Source organism: Chamaea fasciata, unplaced genomic scaffold, assembly GCF_029207755.1.
Source record: "Chamaea fasciata isolate MVZ Bird 193981 ecotype frontalis unplaced genomic scaffold, bChaFas1.0.hap1 SCAF_8, whole genome shotgun sequence".
NCBI classification, from domain to species: domain Eukaryota; kingdom Metazoa; phylum Chordata; class Aves; order Passeriformes; family Sylviidae; genus Chamaea; species Chamaea fasciata.
In genome coordinates, this window is record NW_027094093.1 from 16,291,676 (window position 1) to 16,310,652 (window position 18,977).

General features: G+C 38.1%; 1 protein-coding gene across 1 annotated transcript in view; it reads left to right on the top strand.

The window, feature by feature from the left end:
* The window catches only part of TTN (titin), a 241,187-nt gene that overhangs the window by 172,524 nt on the left and 49,686 nt on the right, over positions 1-18,977 (top strand). The window contains exons 225-256 of the mRNA XM_066189851.1: positions 55-184; positions 285-584; positions 672-989; positions 1,075-1,371; positions 1,466-1,765; positions 2,455-2,769; positions 2,861-3,009; positions 3,865-4,015; positions 4,104-4,385; positions 4,477-4,779; positions 4,882-5,184; positions 5,303-5,584; positions 6,044-6,343; positions 6,433-6,735; positions 6,849-7,157; positions 7,242-7,523; positions 7,781-8,080; positions 8,221-8,514; positions 8,612-11,578; positions 11,675-11,995; positions 12,104-12,388; positions 12,596-12,895; positions 13,224-13,526; positions 14,591-14,866; positions 14,983-15,282; positions 15,373-15,675; positions 15,917-16,216; positions 16,344-16,631; positions 16,725-17,021; positions 17,140-17,442; positions 17,536-17,841; positions 18,602-18,889. Of these exons, the coding sequence (XP_066045948.1) occupies positions 55-184; positions 285-584; positions 672-989; positions 1,075-1,371; positions 1,466-1,765; positions 2,455-2,769; positions 2,861-3,009; positions 3,865-4,015; positions 4,104-4,385; positions 4,477-4,779; positions 4,882-5,184; positions 5,303-5,584; positions 6,044-6,343; positions 6,433-6,735; positions 6,849-7,157; positions 7,242-7,523; positions 7,781-8,080; positions 8,221-8,514; positions 8,612-11,578; positions 11,675-11,995; positions 12,104-12,388; positions 12,596-12,895; positions 13,224-13,526; positions 14,591-14,866; positions 14,983-15,282; positions 15,373-15,675; positions 15,917-16,216; positions 16,344-16,631; positions 16,725-17,021; positions 17,140-17,442; positions 17,536-17,841; positions 18,602-18,889 (11,755 nt within the window). The remainder of the gene's footprint in view (positions 1-54; positions 185-284; positions 585-671; positions 990-1,074; positions 1,372-1,465; positions 1,766-2,454; positions 2,770-2,860; positions 3,010-3,864; positions 4,016-4,103; positions 4,386-4,476; positions 4,780-4,881; positions 5,185-5,302; positions 5,585-6,043; positions 6,344-6,432; positions 6,736-6,848; positions 7,158-7,241; positions 7,524-7,780; positions 8,081-8,220; positions 8,515-8,611; positions 11,579-11,674; positions 11,996-12,103; positions 12,389-12,595; positions 12,896-13,223; positions 13,527-14,590; positions 14,867-14,982; positions 15,283-15,372; positions 15,676-15,916; positions 16,217-16,343; positions 16,632-16,724; positions 17,022-17,139; positions 17,443-17,535; positions 17,842-18,601; positions 18,890-18,977) is intronic.

Genomic DNA, 18,977 nt, shown 5'->3' on the forward strand with positions numbered 1-18,977 from the left:
CTTTTGAAACATCAAAATTGACCTGTAACTTCTCTTTCTTCCTATAATACACAGGTGGAAGCTACTGATACACGTTCGGAGATTATCATCCCTGAGTGCAACAGAAGTCATTCTGGACGATATAGCATTACAGCAAAGAACAAAGCAGGACAAAAGACAGTGCATGTCAGAGTCAATGTGCTTGGTATGGCTTGCATATATTGAAGTATCCAAATATTAGGGTTTAGTCTTATTTTTCTACATACTTACGTAAAATTGTGTCTGTTGTGCTTTTATCTTAACAGATGTTCCTGGTCCACCAAAAGACCTAAAAGTAAGTGATATCACAAGAGGCAGCTGTAAACTTTCATGGAAGATGCCAGATGATGATGGTGGAGATAGAATCAGAGGCTATGTTATAGAGAAAAGAAATATTGATGGGAAGGCCTGGACTAAGGTCAATCCAAACTGTGGCAGTACTTCCTTTGTGGTACCTGATCTCATAACTGGCCAAGAGTATTTCTTCCGGGTACGTGCAGAAAACCGTTTTGGAGTTGGCCCTCCTGCAGAAACTATCCAGCGGACCACAGCTAGGGATCCAATCCGTAAGTAAAATTAAAGTCAAATAAATCCTTTAAAACCGCATGGTGCTGTATAGTGGATTTATTAATTCTTCTGGTTTTGTTGTGAAGATCCTCCTGATCCACCTATTAAACTGAGGATTGGCCTTGTAACCAAGAACACAGTGAGCCTGACATGGAAACCACCAAAGAATGATGGTGGAGCTCCTGTTACACATTATAATGTTGAATGTCTCCGCTGGGATCGTACTGGAGAAGTGAAAGAGTCTTGGAAGCAATGCAACAGACGTGATGTGGAAGAAACAAAGTTTACTGTTGAGGATCTTGTAGAAGGTGGTGAATATGAATTCAGAGTTAAAGCTGTAAATATAGCAGGTCCTAGCAGACCTTCAGCCACTGTTGGCCCACTTGTTGTCAAAGACCAGACATGTAAGTACTGATGCTAGTAAATACAAATTCCATTTTAAAATTATGAAGTACTTTTGTATGCTACTTTTTCAACATTTTGTTGTAGGTCCACCATCTATTGAGCTCAAAGAATTTATGGAAGTTGAAGAAGGAACAGATGTTAAAATTGTGGCCAAGATAAAGGGTGTCCCCTTCCCCACATTAACATGGCTCAAAGCTCTTCCAAAGAAACCAGATGACAAATCACCAGTGGTGTATGATCAACATGTCAACAAGATTGTTGATGAAGATACTTGCACTTTATTGATTCAACAGTCTCGCAGAAATGATACAGGCTTATATACTATAACAGCTGTAAATAACCTCGGAACTGCTTCAAAGGAGATGCGGTTGAATGTTCTGGGTACGCATCAAGGACTCTTACAATTACGTTAATTGATAGCATAGCATTTGTTTGATACTTGATTAATTCTTCCTTCTTAAAATGTGTCTTTTAGGTCGTCCTGGACCTCCAGTAGGACCTATTAAATTTGAGTCCATTTTGGCCGATAAAATGACAATATCATGGCTTCCTCCATTAGATGATGGTGGTTCTAAGATTACAAACTATGTTATAGAGAAAAAAGAAGCAAACAGGAAGACATGGGTGCCTGTTACTAATGAGCCTAAAGAGTGCATATTCACTGTTCCCAAGCTGATGGAAGGCCATGAATATGTGTTCCGCATTATGGCACAAAACAAATATGGTATTGGAGAACCTTTGGATAGTGAGCCAGAAACAGCACGAAACCTTTTCAGTAAGTAAAAATAAGCTTTCAAGTTACGTCAGTTTTTTCCATATGCTGGTATGCGTACAGCATCTGTTAAATACCGCTACTGTTTTCCTTCTTCACAAAGTTTTCTAGAATAGCTTGAAGAGCTTTAGCAGTAGTACCTGGTTCTTAAAGCATATGTAGTGCTTAAAATATTTTTCTCCCTCCTTCTGTTATATTAAAATACAATCTCAATATTTTTAAGACTTAAATATGCAAATAAATGCTTATTTGGTAAGATTCAGGTTATTCTATTGTATTTGAGACATTATTAATCTCATAGACCAGAAAGAATCAATTTCCTACCTTCAGTTTTGAAAGAGAAATTAGACAGAATAGCTCAGACATAGGAGGAATGTTAGTCTGGCAAGAGAAAATGTCTCTTAAAACAGCAAGTGTTAGGCTGGGCACTAAAATGAGGTAGTGATCCAAAAAGGCTAGAAAAAAACCCAATTTTTGAAAATTTTAATTTGGAGGAAAGGTATTTCATTTTTCACAGAATTATATGTACCTGAATAGGGTTGAGAAACTGAATGAGGCAAGAAATCTTGTGCAGATGGCTAACTACCTAGTGCAGTGGTGACCATGTGAGTGCATAGCTCTTTTGCACTCTAGCTATTTCTGTGTATCTTTAGCATTTTTTTTAAAGCTATGTGTGAATTTTTCTCCCTCAGCTGTCCCTGGACCTCCTGACAAGCCAACAGTTAGCAGTATAACACGTGACTCAATGACAGTAAACTGGGAAGAACCAGAATATGACGGTGGCTCTCCTATTACTGGTTACTGGTTGGAGCGCAAAGAGACCACTGGAAAGAGATGGACCAGGGTGAACCGAGATCCTATCAAGCCTATGACACTGGGGGTTTCTTACAAAGTTACAGGCCTTATTGAAGGCTCTGAATATCAGTTCCGTGTGTCAGCTATCAATGCGGCTGGTGTTGGCCCACCAAGCATGCCATCTGATCCAGCACTTGCTAGAGATCCTATTGGTAAGTATTTGAAATTATTTTTTTCTAAATTTGAAAATACTCAAATAAGAACATATAATACATTGTTATGCTGTATGATGATATTTTTCAGCCCCACCTGGCCCTCCTGTACCAAAAGTTACTGATTGGACAAAATCTTCTGTAGACTTGGAGTGGACTCCACCAGTAAAGGATGGTGGTTCTAGAGTCACTGGCTACATTGTTGAATTTAAAGAGGAAGGAAAGGAAGAATGGGAACGGGTAGGTGGAAAACCATTACAGAATCTGCACTTCTCTCTGTGTCTATCAATATGAAATGCTCCAGGAAAAAAAAAATCATAAAATTTTTTTGCTGTTATAGTTATTTTCCAGAAGTTGGCACCATAATTATCTTCATATGTTTAAAATACAAGACCAAGCTTACCCTTCCTCAATATGAATAACTTTGCAATTACTAGATATAGAATTTTATAATTTTTATTTAAAGATGTGGGAAAATATGTAGGTAATGTGGGATAAAAAAACCACAGAAGACCAAGTTAGAGCTGTCAATGAAGTAACCCTCACTGGTATCAGATGATGCCAAAGCTTTTACAGCTACTGTGTTTCTACATTTTCCTCGTTTTTTTCAATAGTGCATTACTGAAAATTTAACTGGTTCACACCTTGGATATTCTTTTATATCTCCATAAATATATGGGTTCATTTTAGGTGAGACCTACATTTCCTATACTGTTTCCAGGTAAAGAGACTTTATATTGGGTTTTGAAAAGAACTGAATTCCTTTTTTTTGTTACTCTCACTTACATGTTTGTGTCCAAAAATACATGTAATTCTTCTGAGACCAGATTATTGTAATTGCTAAATTCTAACATCCTCCTATGTTATAATACGTTAGGAAAGAGATGAATCTTCGGAATAGCTTGTAGGTCCATGACATATATTTCTTTAAAAATTTCTGGTGAATTCTGTGTGGGCTAAATCCATGTACACTTAATATTTTTGTGTGCTGGTAAATCTGAAATAATATCTAATGTAAGATTTGTTTCAAACTCTCAAAGTAGTTGATGATATCTTGATGTTTGCTGATGTTACAATGTGGTTTTTTTGTTCCAGGTAAAAGATAAAGAAATTAGAGGAACCAAGTTTGTTGTGGCAGGATTAAAAGAAGGTTGTTTTTACAAATTTAGAGTTAGAGCAGTAAATGCTGCTGGCATCGGAGAGCCTGGAGAAGTTACAGACATTATTGAAATGAAGGACAGGATTGGTATTTATCATTCTGATTTACATTTTTAATACCTCTAACTCAAAGTAAGAAGAAGAAATTATTGACATTTTTTTTTCTCTTCCCTCAGTGGCTCCTGATATTAATTTGGATGCAAGTGTCAGGGACAGAATTGTTGTTCATGCTGGAGGAGTAATTCGGATCATAGCTTATGTCTCAGGAAAACCACCTCCAACAGTGACTTGGAGCAGGGATGAGCAAGCTTTGCCAGAAGAAGCCAAAATTGAAGAAACAGCTATTAGTTCTTCTTTAGTCATCAGGAATTGCAAAAGGAGTCACCAGGGTTTATACACTCTTCTTGCTAAAAATGATGGTGGTGAGAGGAAGAAGACAATTATTGTTGATGTGCTAGGTAAATAGCAGCTTCAGTGCTTGTGAACAAGTACAGTTTCATTAGATTCAGCATGTATGCTTGAATACTCCGTTTTTTTCTTTGCTTTCAGACGTGCCAGGCCCAGTTGGAATGCCACTTCTTACAGAGAATCTAACCAATGACTCCTGTAAATTGTCATGGTTTACTCCAGAAGATGATGGTGGTTCTCCTATTACCAACTATATAATTGAAAAACGTGAATCTGACCATAGAGCTTGGACTCCAGTGACCTACACAGTTACAAGGCAGAATGCTACTATTCAGGGACTCATTCAAGGGAAAGCCTACTTTTTCCGAATTGCAGCTGAGAATATAATTGGCATGGGTCCTTTCACAGAAACAACAAAGGAGATTCTCATTAGAGATCCAATAAGTAAGAATATTTTGAGTTTGGATAATTGTCATATGAGTTTAATACATGGAAGATTCTGAATATACAGAAAAATAATCTACCTTATTTTTACTTTATTCACAGCTGTTCCTGACCGTCCAGAGGACCTGGAAGTAAAAGCAGTTACCAAGAACTCGGTTACACTAACTTGGAACCCTCCAAAATATAATGGAGGCTCAGATATCACTATGTACATTCTAGAGAGCCGTCTCATTGGAAAAGACAAATTCCACAAAGTTACAAAGGAGAAAATGCTTGATAGGAAATTCACTGTAGAAGGCTTGAAAGAGGGTGACACCTATGAGTATCGTGTGAGTGCCTGCAATATTGTGGGGCAAGGCAAGCCATCATTTTGCACTAAGCCAATCACATGCAAGGATGAACTTGGTATGTTTCTTTTTCATATTTCTTTTGAAAATAGTAATTACATTTACTGATTCCTTACTTTTTCATATTACTATTGCTGACATTTGTGAGCATTGTGTATTTTAACATTGTCTTTCAGCTCCTCCCACACTTGACCTTGACTTTAGAGACAAGCTTATTGTCCGAGTTGGTGAAGCTTTCAGCTTGACTGGACGCTACTCAGGCAAACCTGCACCAAAGGTTACTTGGCTAAAGGATGATATTGTTGTGAAAGAAGATGACAGAATAAAGATCAAGACAACTCCTACAACTCTTTGTTTGGGGATACTAAAATCTGTCCGTGAAGACACAGGAAAATATTGTGTTACTGTAGAGAACAGCACGGGATCAAGAAAAGGATTTTGTCAAGTTAATGTTGTTGGTAGGTTTTACTGAACAACAATATTGTCTGTGATTTGTATTAGTGGTTAGTATTCATTGAATGTTCTAAAATTTAAGTATTGAAATGTGTTCTTTATATGATAATTCAATTTACTGCATTCTTAGTTATACTGAAAAGCTATACATTAATTTTGAGGACATATTTAACTCTGAATTACTTTATTCAGCATGAATGATTTAATGTCTCTACATGCACTTAGAGAATATTAGTACTGTAGAAAATGTTAATCACCAAATACATCATAGGCATTAAGGAATTAATTCCAGTATGTCAAACATGTATTACAGAGGAATAGCCCTAAAATCTTGATTCCTTATTATAACTGTGATGTCAAGTTTCTAATTTTATACCATATTTGCTGTATTGACACTGTTTAATCTATGTTGTTTTGTGGAGTTCATAAAAAAGCATGGCTATTGTTTATTCTTTCTTAAACAGATCGCCCATCACCTCCAGTAGGCCCAGTTATATTTGATGAAGTCTTTAAAGATCATATGGTAGTTTCCTGGAAACCTCCATTAGATGATGGAGGCAGTGAAATTACAAATTACATAATTGAGAAGAAGGATACACACAAAGACTTGTGGATGCCAGTTACATCTTCCACAGTGAAGACAACATGCAAAATTCCCAAGCTGCTTGAAGGAAGAGAATATCAAATTCGAATTTATGCTGAAAACCTTTATGGCATAAGCGATCCTCTAATCTCTGATGAGATGAAGGCCAAGGACCGTTTCCGTAAGTTTTTCATTTTCAATTTTATTTGGATACTCCAATCTTTATTCTGTTTGTAATGCTCATACACTCTTTTTTTCTTCTTACCCCAGGTGTTCCTGATGCACCTGAGCAACCAATCATTAAGGATGTAACCAAAGACTCTGCAGTAGTGGTTTGGAACAAACCATATGATGGAGGCAAACCAATAACAAACTACATTGTAGAAAAGAAGGAAACAATGGCTACAAGATGGGTCAAAGCTACCAAAGACCCAATTTTCCCTGGTACAAAATTCAAAGTACCTGATCTCCTTGAAGGCTGTCAGTATGAATTCCGTGTTGCAGCAGAGAATGAAATTGGTGTTGGTGATCCTAGTCCACCATCAAAGCCAATTTTCGCTAGAGATCCAATTGGTAAAGTATCACATTTCATTTCTCATTGAATTTTTAATGCACTCAGTTTCAGTTGAAAAATTATTCTAATAGTTTCTTCTTTTTTCCTCCCCCTTTTTTTTTTCTCTTAACAGCAAAACCAAGTCCACCTGTTAATCCAGAAGCAGTAGATAAAACTAAAAATTCAGTTGATTTATCTTGGCAACCACCACGCCATGATGGAAATGGCAAGATAATTGGCTACCTTATAGAGTATCAGAAAGTTGGAGATGAAGAATGGAAACAGGCTAATCTTACAGCAGATTCTTGTCCTGAAACAAACTACAAAGTCACTGGTCTTACTGAAGGATTAACCTATAAATTCAGGGTCAAGGCAGTCAATGCAGCAGGCGAATCTGATCCAGCACATGTTCCTGATCCAGTAGAAGTAAAGGACAGGCTTGGTGAGTTTAATAAAATCAGATAAGTTTACCCAAGAACAGAATTCTTTTTCCTCATTTTGTAAAAACTTGTATTTTTGATTCCAGAACCTCCTGAGTTAATACTTGATGCTAATATGGCCCGAGAACAGCACGTAAAAGCTGGAGATACCCTGAGACTTAGTGCTGTTATTAAAGGTGTTCCATTCCCAAAAGTTACTTGGAAGAAAGAGGATCGTGAGGTCTCACCCAAAGCTGATATTGAAGTTACAGGAGTTGGCAGTAAGCTTGAAATCCGTAACACTGTCCATGAAGATGGTGGAATGTACTCCCTGACAGTTGAAAATCCAGCTGGTTCAAAGACTGTTTCAGTAAAAGTTGTGGTCTTAGGTAATCTTGTTGTGTTCTTTCTATACAATGTCTTTTTACTCTATAATTGGAGATTAGGAAATAAGGGAATTTCTGGAAAATATCTCTAAACCAAGTTATAAACCAAGTAATATTTGCATTTTTATGCAAATATGAATAATAGAAAAAGGACTAAAAATTACGTAAAATATAAAATAGTTTATCTTGAAATTTACAAAGTTTTTAAGAAATGCTTTGGTTACCAAATAAATAATGGATTATATTTTTTTCAATGTTAGATAAGCCTGGTCCACCCAGAAATCTGAATATCAGTGATGTTAGAAGTGACTCTTGCTATATCACTTGGATGGAACCAGAAGACGATGGCGGCTCTGTGATTACCAACTATGTGGTGGAGAGGAAAGATGTAGCTTCTGCACAGTGGGTAGCCATCTCATCATCCTCCAAGAAACGCAGTCATATGGCTAAATATCTGATGGAAGGCACTCAGTATCTCTTCCGAGTTGCAGCTGAGAATCAGTATGGTAGAGGTCCATATGTGGAAACACTTAAGCCTATCAAAGCTATAGATCCACTGCGTAAGTGTTTTCAGTTACATGATTTATTTTCTTCATATGGGATTTGGTAATTTTGAGGCTGTCCTGTTGGTATGAACATGATACACTGGTACCATAAATTTTTTCATCCTAGTAACCATTTTGGTTTTGTATTTTAAAAGATCCTCCAGGGCCACCAAAGAATCTCCATCATGTAGATGTTGACAAGACTGAAGTTTCCCTTGTTTGGAATCGACCGGATCGTGATGGTGGTGCTGAGATAACTGGGTATTTGGTGGAATATCAAGAAGATGGTGCAGATGAATGGACCAAGTTCCAGACAGTCCCTATGCTAGACTGTGTTGTTACTGGCCTACAGAAAGGAAAAATATACAAATTCCGTGTGAGAGCTCAAAACATTGTTGGTCTTAGCCTTCCAGACACAACTATACCAATAGAGTGTCAGGAAAAACTAGGTAATTTTGGGGTTTTCATGTTTTTTTCACTGATTTTTTCTCTTTTTCTATAAGCTTTTGCCCTGAAAAAATAATTTCCATTTTTCTTTGATTTCAGTACCTCCCTCTGTGGATCTAGATGTGAAGTTAATTGAAGGTCTTGTTGTTAAAGCTGGGACCACAGTGCGCCTTCCAGCAATTATGAGAGGTGTGCCAGTTCCCACAGCAAAATGGGTTACTGATGACACTGAAATTAAACCAGATGGCAAATACAAGATTGAGACTGACAATTACTCAACTGTGCTTACTATCAAAGACTGTGTAAGAAAGGATACAGGAGAATATCTACTCACAGTATCTAATGCAGCTGGCAGCAAAACTGTGGCTCTGCACCTTACAGTTTTGGATGTTCCGGGCCCACCAACTGGTCCTATTAATATTCTTGAAGTAACACCAGAATATATGGTTATTTCATGGCGTCCTCCTAAAGATGATGGTGGGAGTCCTATAATAAATTATATTGTTGAGAAGCGTCAATCAAATAAAGAAACTTGGGGAGTGGTTAGCTCTGGAACAAGTCACACAAAAATTAAGGTTCCACGACTGCAGAAAGGCTGTGAATATATTTTCCGTGTTCGTGCAGAAAATAAGATAGGCATTGGTGCACCCCTGGATTCAGAACCAACAGTTGCTAAATACATGTTTGATCCACCATCCCCACCTGGAAAACCAACTGTTTATGATATTACAGAAAATGCTGCAACAGTGTCTTGGACCCTACCAAAATCTGATGGTGGAACTCCAATAACTGGTTATATACTTGAGCGTCGGGAAGCATCTGGTAAATGGGTACGTGTCAATAAGACACCTATTCTTGATATGAAATACAGAGTCACCGGTCTTTTTGAAGGCAACACGTATGAATTCAGAGTCTTTGCAGAAAACATGGTGGGCTTAAGCAAACCATCTCCAAGCTCTGATCCAATAAAAGCATCACGTCCTATCACTCCTCCTGGACCACCTATAAATCCAAAATTAAAAGACAAAACTAAAGAATCAGCAGATCTTGTGTGGACAAAGCCCCTAAAGGATGGTGGCAGCCCAATTCTGGGATACATTGTGGAATGTCAGAAAACTGGAACTACACAGTGGAATAGGATTAATAAGGATGAACTCATTAGACAGTGTGCTTTCAGAGTACCTGGATTAATAGAAGGAAATGAATATAAGTTCCGAATAAAAGCTGTCAACATCGTGGGAGAAGGAGAACCAAGAGAGCTACCAGAAACTGTACTTGCAAAAGATATTCTTTCCCCTCCAGAAATAAGCCTAGATGTGACCTGTCGAGACTTAATTACTGTCCGAGTAGGTCAAACAATACGTATTACTGGTAAGGTAAAAGGCAGACCAGATCCTGAAATAACATGGTCTAAAGATGGCAAAGTACTAGTCCAAGAAAAGCATGTTGAAATACTTCATGATCTACCTAATGTTGAACTGCAAGTGAAAGAAGCCAAAAGATCTGATCATGGCAAGTATATAATAGCAGCAAAGAACAGCTGTGGACAGGCTCAAGCTTTTGCTGTTGTTAATGTGCTTGACAGACCTGGACCATGTCAGAACCTGAAAATAAGCTATGTCACAAAAGACTCTTGTATGATCTCTTGGGAGAGTCCAGTGGATAATGGTGGCTCCGAAATTACAAATTACATAGTAGAATACCGTCAACCGAATCAGAGGGGATGGTCAATTGTCTCTTCTGATATTACAAAACGATTAGTAAAGGCAAATCTTGTTGAGAACCGTGAATACTTCTTCAGAGTTTGTGCAGAGAACAAAATAGGTCCAGGTCCTTGCATTGAGACCAAGACTCCTATCCTCGCTATCAATCCTATTGACAAGCCTGGAGAGCCAGAAAATCTCCACATTGCTGAGAAAGGAAAGACATTTGTATATCTGAAATGGAGAAGGCCAGATTATGATGGTGGAAGTCCCAATTTAAGTTATCATGTTGAGAGAAAACTGAAAGATTCAGATGAATGGGAAAGAGTTCACAAAGGCAGCATTAAGGAAACACACTACATGGTAGATAAATGTGTGGAAAATAAAATTTACCAATTCCGAGTTCAAACTAAGAATGAGGCCGGTGAAAGTAACTGGGTAAAAACAGCTGAAGTTGTTGTGAAAGAAGATCTCCAGAAACCAGTGCTAGATTTGAAGTTAAGTGGGGTTCTAACTGTGAAAGCAGGTGACACAATTAGAATTGAGGCTGGAGTCAGAGGAAAACCACAGCCTGAAGTTGTATGGACAAAAGACAAAGATGCCACAGATCTCACCAGATCTCCAAGAGTCAGTATTGAAAACACTTCTGACACGTCTAGGTTTGTTCTTGCAAAATCCAGGCGTACTGATGGTGGGAAATATGTGATTACAGCAACTAATGCAGCTGGTAGCTTTGTAGCATATGCTACTGTTATTGTCTTGGATAAACCTGGTCCCGTACGAAACTTGAAAGTCACTGACATTTCAAGTGATAGATGTACTGTTACTTGGGATCCTCCAGAAGATGATGGTGGTTGTGAAATACAGAACTACATCCTGGAAAAATGTGAAAGCAAGCGTATGGTTTGGTCTACATACTCTTCCTCTGTCCTAACAAACTATGCCAAAGTGACACGCCTCATTGAAGGTAATGAATATATATTCAGAGTGCGTGCAGAGAATAAGATGGGCACTGGTCCACCAACAGAAACACATCCAATTATTGCAAAAACGAAATATGATAGACCTGGACGCCCCGACCCTCCAGATGTCACAAGAGTCAGCAAAGAAGAGATGACTGTTGTTTGGAATCCACCAGAATATGATGGTGGCAAATCAATTACAGGATACATTTTAGAGAAGAAAGAGAAACGGTCACTAAGATGGGTTCCTGTTACTAAAACTCCAATCCCAGAGAGACGCAAGAAGGTTACTAATCTCTTCCCTGGTCATGAATACCAGTTCCGCGTAAGTGCTGAAAATGAAGTCGGACTTGGAGAACCAAGCTTGCCATCAAGACCTGTAATAGCCAAAGACCCAATAGGTAAAATACCATTGAATTTTGCTGTATTATTTCAAAGTTAACAGATTGCTAAACTCTACATCTGTGTTCTAATCTGTAATTTTTATTGCCTTGCAGAACCACCTGGTCCTCCCACAAACTTGAGAGTGGTTGATAGCACAAAGACCTCCTTAACCCTTGGCTGGGGAAAACCAGTGTACGATGGTGGTGCTCCAATTATTGGATATGTTGTTGAAATGAGACCAAAAGTTGAGGGTGCTGATCCTGAAGCAGGATGGAAACGGTGTAATGTTGCTGCTCAAGTTATTCATACAGAATTCACAGCTACCAGCCTCGATGAGAAGCAATTGTACGAGTTCAGGGTTTCTGCCCAAAACCAGGTTGGCCTTGGCCGACCAGCAGAATTGAAAGAAGCTGTGTCTCCCAAAGAAATTCTTGGTGAGTTTTCCCATCCTCTTTTGGGGTGTTTGCATACTACCCTTTATTTACTTTAGGCTTATTTTATTTCATGTGCAAAACTTTGCATTTTATTACTTTCTCTTTCAGAACCTCCTGAGATTGAGCTGGATGCAAGCATGAGAAAATTAGTCACAGTCAGAGCAGGATGCCCTATTAGACTTTTTGCCATTATTAGGGGTCGCCCAGCACCAAAAGTCACCTGGAGGAGAATGGGTGTTGACAATGTTATCAGAAAAGGACAAGTTGATCTGGTTGACACTATGGCCTTCTGTGTCATTCCCGATTCAACACGTGATGACTCAGGCAAATATTCATTGACACTTGTTAATGCAGCTGGAGAAAAGGCTGTATTTGTGAACGTCAGAGTTCTGGGTAAGTATTGAGAGAGGTTCCTCAAGACAATTTTATAACTATTTTGGATGTTCCTTGCAGGAATATTTATGATCCCCAGATGCAACAGTTTTTGAGCATAACTCTATCATCAAACACTAACTCCCTCCATGTAGAAGGCTTTTAACCCCCTTTAGTTTTAACCTATTAAAGAAGAAAATACTAACATAAATTGAAATTTCTTCATAGATACTCCTGGACCTGTGTCAGACTTCAAGGTTTCAGATGTCACCAAGATGTCCTGCCATCTTTCATGGGCACCTCCAGAGAATGATGGGGGTAGCCCAGTGACTCATTACATCCTGCAGAAACGGGAGGCTGACAGGAAGACCTGGGCAACGGTCACAGCAGAACTAAAGAAAACTAGTTTCCAAATTGCAAACCTTGTACCTGGAAATGAGTATTACTTCAGAGTAACAGCAGTAAATGAATACGGGTCAGGTGTTCCAAGTGACATACCAAAACCTGTTCTAGCAACAGATCCTCTAAGTGAGTATGCCTCTATGTATATTTTATCTTTGCCTCCATGGACATTTTCTGCTTGTTTCTGTCTAATTTTAGTCAGATTTTTGCATTTTTTTGAGTTAGTGCTTCTAAACTGAACAATGCTGCTAACTACTCAAGTGTAAACATAAGTATTTCTGTGTCAGTCCCTTTCAAATAATGTGATCAATGAATACGGTACCTTTGAAATTATTACGAGTTTCACTCTTTTCTATATTGTCCTTTCCGATTATGTATGGACAGCATCCAATATTCAAGAGTAAGAAAATCTTGGAAATTCAATATTTAATGTGTTTCTTTTTTCCCTTGAAAGGTGAACCTGATCCACCAAGAAAACTTGAAGTTACTGAAATTACAAAGAATAGTGCTACTTTAGGCTGGCTGCCACCACTGCGTGATGGAGGCTCTAAAATTGATGGATACATTGTTAGCTACAAAGAACATGATCAACCAGCAGATCGCTGGACAGAATATTCAGTTGTTAAAGATCTCTCCATTGTTGTAGCTGGTCTGAAAGAAGGAAAGAAGTACAACTTCAGAGTGGCAGCTAGAAATGCTGTAGGAGTAAGTCTGCCAATAGAAGCTACCGGAGAATATGAAATTAAAGAACAACTCAGTAAGTAAACATTTAAATACTACCTAATATACTGCTTTAATAATTAAATGAGCAAGATATACAGGTTTTTGAGTCACAGGAAGACATTTTCTTTATGGAGTTACCTGGAGGATTATGGTTAACTGTACTGAATATTTTGACAGGTCAGAAAAAAATGAGAGTTGACCACTAATTCAGAATTATTAAATCATTTTTCAGGTACAGTTTCAGTTGAAACCAGAAAATAAAAATTAGGGAGAAATAATAAATACTTTCAATGAAGTCTAAATGAAAGAGAAAAAGTGTGAGACTAGTAGTTTGAGAGATAAATGGGAAAGCTGGAGCTGTTTTAATATAAGAGAAAATAAGTGGTTTATATTGTAAGGTTGGTTGAGAATATAAAACAAAAATCAGGGAGGACAGGTTGGCTTATTTAAGGTGGCAGGGTTCCCGAGGCACAGAAAGATGTAGGGAAAGGGCAAGATGATTAGAATCTTCTTAATTTGGGACATGGGAAGAAAAAGAGAGAGGTACAGGAACAGGAGAATGTAAACTAGCCAGTGGAAGGAAGTACACCAAAAATGCTGCCAGGTTTCTTTAAAAAAAAAAAAAAAAAAAAAAAAAAAAAAAAAAGATTTTGTGCAAAAGAAGAAGAGAAGTAATTCAAGGATACAGAAAGATTAACTGTGCAAGCAGGTTTATCTCAGTAAGAACTTCAGTTTTCTTCCCCTTCATGTTTCTTGTAGAAGGTCAGCAGTAAGTGAGCAAGAGTTTCAGATAAAAAGAATTGTATTTTGTGCATTAATAGTGCATAAACGTGTGTGAGGGCAATCCAAATTCATTAATATTCTCTTATAAGCTGTACAATAATGTAAAAGCAAGACTGGAATGGATATTGCCACCTGCAGAAACTAAAGCTGTCCATAAGTGGAACCAAAATTAAAGATTTTCTAGTCAATCATACAGGTGATTCCACTTAGGAGAGCAGCAGAGAAGATTCACATGAAAAAATAGGAAAAAGTAAATTAATATGTCACAGGAGTTGAATTTATTTGCCTCTGTGTGGTTGTTTTTTTTTTTTACAGTCCCACCTAAGATTCTGATGCCTGATCATGTTCACATTAAAGCTGGAAAGAAACTGAGAATTGAAGCTCATGTATATGGGAAGCCTCAGCCAGTCTGTAAATGGCTGAAAGGAGATCAAGATGTAGTTACATCCAGTCGCCTCGCTGTGCATAAAGCAGAAAAGTCTTCTGTTCTTATCATAAAGGATGTGACTAGAAAAGATACTGATTTTTACACTCTTACTGCAGAAAATAGCTCTGGTACTGATAGCCAGAAAATCAGAGTGACAGTCATGGGTATGTTTCATTTGGTTGTTTTTCATTCCAGTTTTATACAAAGCTGGTTTTATGATATTCCAGTGGTTGCCATTTTATGTCATCCCCTTTTTTCTTAATATACTTTCTTCACGCAGATAAACCAGGTCCACCACAGCCTCCATTTGATATTTCTGAAATAGATGCTGATGCTTGCACTCTTTCATGGCACATACCTCTTGAAGATGGTGGCAGCAACATTACAAACTATGTAGTTGAGAAATGTGATGTAAGCCGAGGAGACTGGGTAACAGCTTTATCTTCTGTCACAAAGACAAGCTGCAGAATTGGAAAACTGATTCCTGGAGAAGAGTATATGTTCCGTGTTCGTGCTGAAAATCGTTTTGGGATTTCTGAGCCACTTGCTTCTGGCAAGATGATCGCAAGATACCCATTTGGTATGCTGGGTTTTGATAGCAGCATTTCTCTGTTTAAATTTTCTAGTAAGAAAACATACAGTTGATGTCTGTCTTTGTATTGCTTTCTAGATGTTCCCAGTGAACCAAAGAATGCACGTATTACCAAGGTCAATAAGGACTGCATTTTTGTTGCCTGGGATAGACCAGATAGCGATGGAGGCAGTCCAATCACTGGTTATCTCATTGAGCGCAAAGAAAGGAACAGTTTACTGTGGGTGAAAGCCAACGATACAGCTGTGCGCTCCACAGAATACCCTTGTGTGGGCCTCATCGAAGGTCTAGAGTATACTTTCAGAATTTATGCATTGAACAGAGCTGGAGCAAGTAAGCCTAGTAAACCAACTGAGTTTGTCACAGCAAGAGCACCAGTCGGTAAGTCACCCATACCAATACTTTGCAACAGACTGTTTTTATGATAATTTTCAATATATCTCCAACCTCTTATGATCTTCAGTTTGCCCTTCTGTTTATACTTTAATGTTTACTATGATGTCACTCTGATTGCACTGCCTAGGTATGCAGTAAATAGGATCCAGTAATATTAAAGCCATTTTTTTAATGTGTTAGCTCTTTTTTGGAAAAATATACTATAATATGTTTTTATTTGCCATAGATCCCCCTGGAAAACCTGAAGTTATTGATGTCACTAAGAGTACTGCATCACTGGTATGGACAAGACCAAAGCATGATGGTGGTAGCAAACTTATTGGCTACTTTGTGGAAGCTTGCAAATTACCTGGGGATAAATGGGTTCGCTGCAATACAACTCCATATCAAATACCCCAAGAAGAGTACACTGTGACTGGTTTGGAAGAAAATGCTCAGTACCAATTTAGAGCAATTGCCAAGACAGCAGTTAACATTAGCCAACCTTCAGAACCTTCTGATCCAGTGACTATTCATCCAGAAAATGGTAAGGAATATGAAAGTATTTGATAGCTCTGGTAAGAGTCTGTGCATGTTGGGAACTAACACTCATGTGAAGAATGAAACATTTATCTCCTACTAGATTGATTAACTCTTGGACTCTTTCCTTCCAGTTCCTCCCAGAATAGAGTTGGATGTGTCTATGCAATCACAGCTTACAGTAAAAGCTGGAACTAATGTGCGTCTGGAGGCAAATGTGTATGGCAAGCCAATGCCAGCAATCACCTGGAAGAAAGAAGGAGAGGTTTTAAAGCCATCTGAAGGTGTTAAGATCACCACAAAGAGAAATCTTGCTACAGTTGAGTTGTTCAGTGTTAACAGGAAGCAAACAGGAGACTACACTATTACTGCTGAAAATGCAAGTGGATCAAAGTCAGCAACCATTAGGCTTAAAGTACTTGGTAAGCAAAAGACTGTCTATTAATAAATACATTTATAATTAAATGATATAGCAAAAGACAGAAGTCTAACAATGTGATGTTAATTTGTTCTAGATAAGCCTGGCCCACCAGCCTCTGTCAAAATCAAACATATGTATGCAGATCGTGCAATGCTTTCTTGGGAGCCTCCTCTGGAAGATGGAGGTTCAGAAATTACTAACTACATTGTCGACAAGCGTGAAACAAGCAGACCTAACTGGGCCCAAGTCAGTGCCAATGTACCCATTACAAGCTGCACAGTGGAGAAACTAATAGAAGGACATGAGTATCAGTTCCGCATTTGTGCTGAAAACAAATATGGTGTTGGAGACCCCATCTTAACTGAACCAGCAGTTGCTAAGAACCCATATGGTGAGTGCTTTGTGGAATAGTTTTGTTAGTCACTGGTCATAGTTTTTGTCATAGTCACTAGTACAGTTTTTGTCTATACTTCTGACTGTGAACATAATTCTCAAATAAATCTCCACAGATGTACCTGGACCTTGTGATCCACCAGTAATTAGCAATGTAACAAAAGACTTTATGACGGTTAGCTGGAAGCCACCAGCTAGTGATGGTGGATCCCCAATAACTGGTTATATACTTGAGAAGCGTGAAACGAAGGCTCTTAACTGGACAAAAGTAAACAGAAAGCCTGTCATTGAAAGGACTGTTAAAGCTACTGGACTCCAAGAAGGAACAGAATATGAGTTCCGGGTGATAGCATTGAATAAGGCTGGACCTGGCAAGCCTAGTGCACCATCTAAGGCAGTGTATGCTCGTGATCCTCAATGTAAGCTAAAAGTCTCCTATATTTTCCGTTATTATTTCCAAATATTATCATGCAGCATTTGGTATGCTAACTTTATGTTGTTTTAATTCCCAGATCCTCCTGGCCCGCCCGCTTTCCCCAAAGTGGTTGATACTAGTCGTAATTCAATAAGCCTGTCATGGAGCAAACCAGCATATGATGGAGGAAGCCCTATCATTGGTTATTTAGTGGAATCAAAACGAGCTGACACAGACAACTGGGTCAGATGCAATCTACCCAAGAATTTACAGGCTACAAACTTTGTGGTAACAGGGCTGATGGAAGATACAGAGTACCAGTTCCGTGTTTATGCTGTCAATAAGATTGGATACAGCGATCCAAGTGATGTTCCTGATAAACACACTGCCAAAGACATTTTAAGTATGTTCACTGAAAGCAGATTGCCTTGTTACCTTTTGTTTCAATTTATGGGATGGGTGTCAAAGACATGCTTTGTCACAGGTCACAGGTGCAGATTAATTTGGAACATATTTTTAGTCAAAAAATGTAGGCTAACAGTGGTTAATTTGGAAGAAAACACGGCAGTAAGGAACAGAATAGAATTTGGTGTCTGCTTTTTTTCATTTGTATGCTTTATAGCCTTCTGCCTCCTACTGCATCTGCAATATTTTTTTCTTTTTCTAATCCTAAAATTAGAATTTTCAGATCTCTCATCTTTCTTAAACCTTCCATATCTTCTAAATAATTTGAAGCCAAGATTACTATTTTAAGCATCTGTATGATACTCTGATTGTATGACACTTACTCTTTAAGAGGCATGCTGGCTTTTGCATGCATTTTGCTGTACGTACAAAAGCATTGCTTCACAAAACTGTCTTAGTTTAAGAAAAGCACTAGAGTCCAGGAAGCTCTGAAACTCGTTTGAATTCTAGAGAAACTAAGAGCCTTCCTAACATAAATGGTGTAAAGGAAGAAAAACAAAAAAAGGAGGTGAAATCAGTGAAAAAAAAAAGGTATATTTGCAAATTATCTTCAAACAAGAGTCAGGACACTTACTGACATCACAGGCATGAGAAGTTGGTTAGTCTAATGAAAAGTAAAAACTTTTTGTCACAGTAACTTTTATGATCATCTTAAAGATGATGCTTTAATTACATGTGTTTTTTTCTTAAACACACAGTTCCACCTGAAGGAGAACTTGATGCAGAACTAAGGAAAGTCCTTGTGTTGCGTGCTGGAGTCACAATGAGACTTTATGTGCCAGTAAGAGGACGTCCACCTCCTAAGATTTCGTGGTCTAAAGTGGGTGCCAACCTAAGAGATAGACAAGGATTAGACATCAAGTCAACTGATTTTGATACCTTCCTGCGTTGTGAAAATGTAAATAAATATGATGCTGGAAAATATGTCCTCAGTCTGGAGAACAGCTGTGGCAAAAAGTCATACACTATTGTTGTAAAAGTACTTGGTAAGTCTCAGGGCTTTCCCCATTATAATATATTTGTTGACTTTTTAACTGGTTTTTAATATTTTGTTACTAAATCAAATATGGTGTT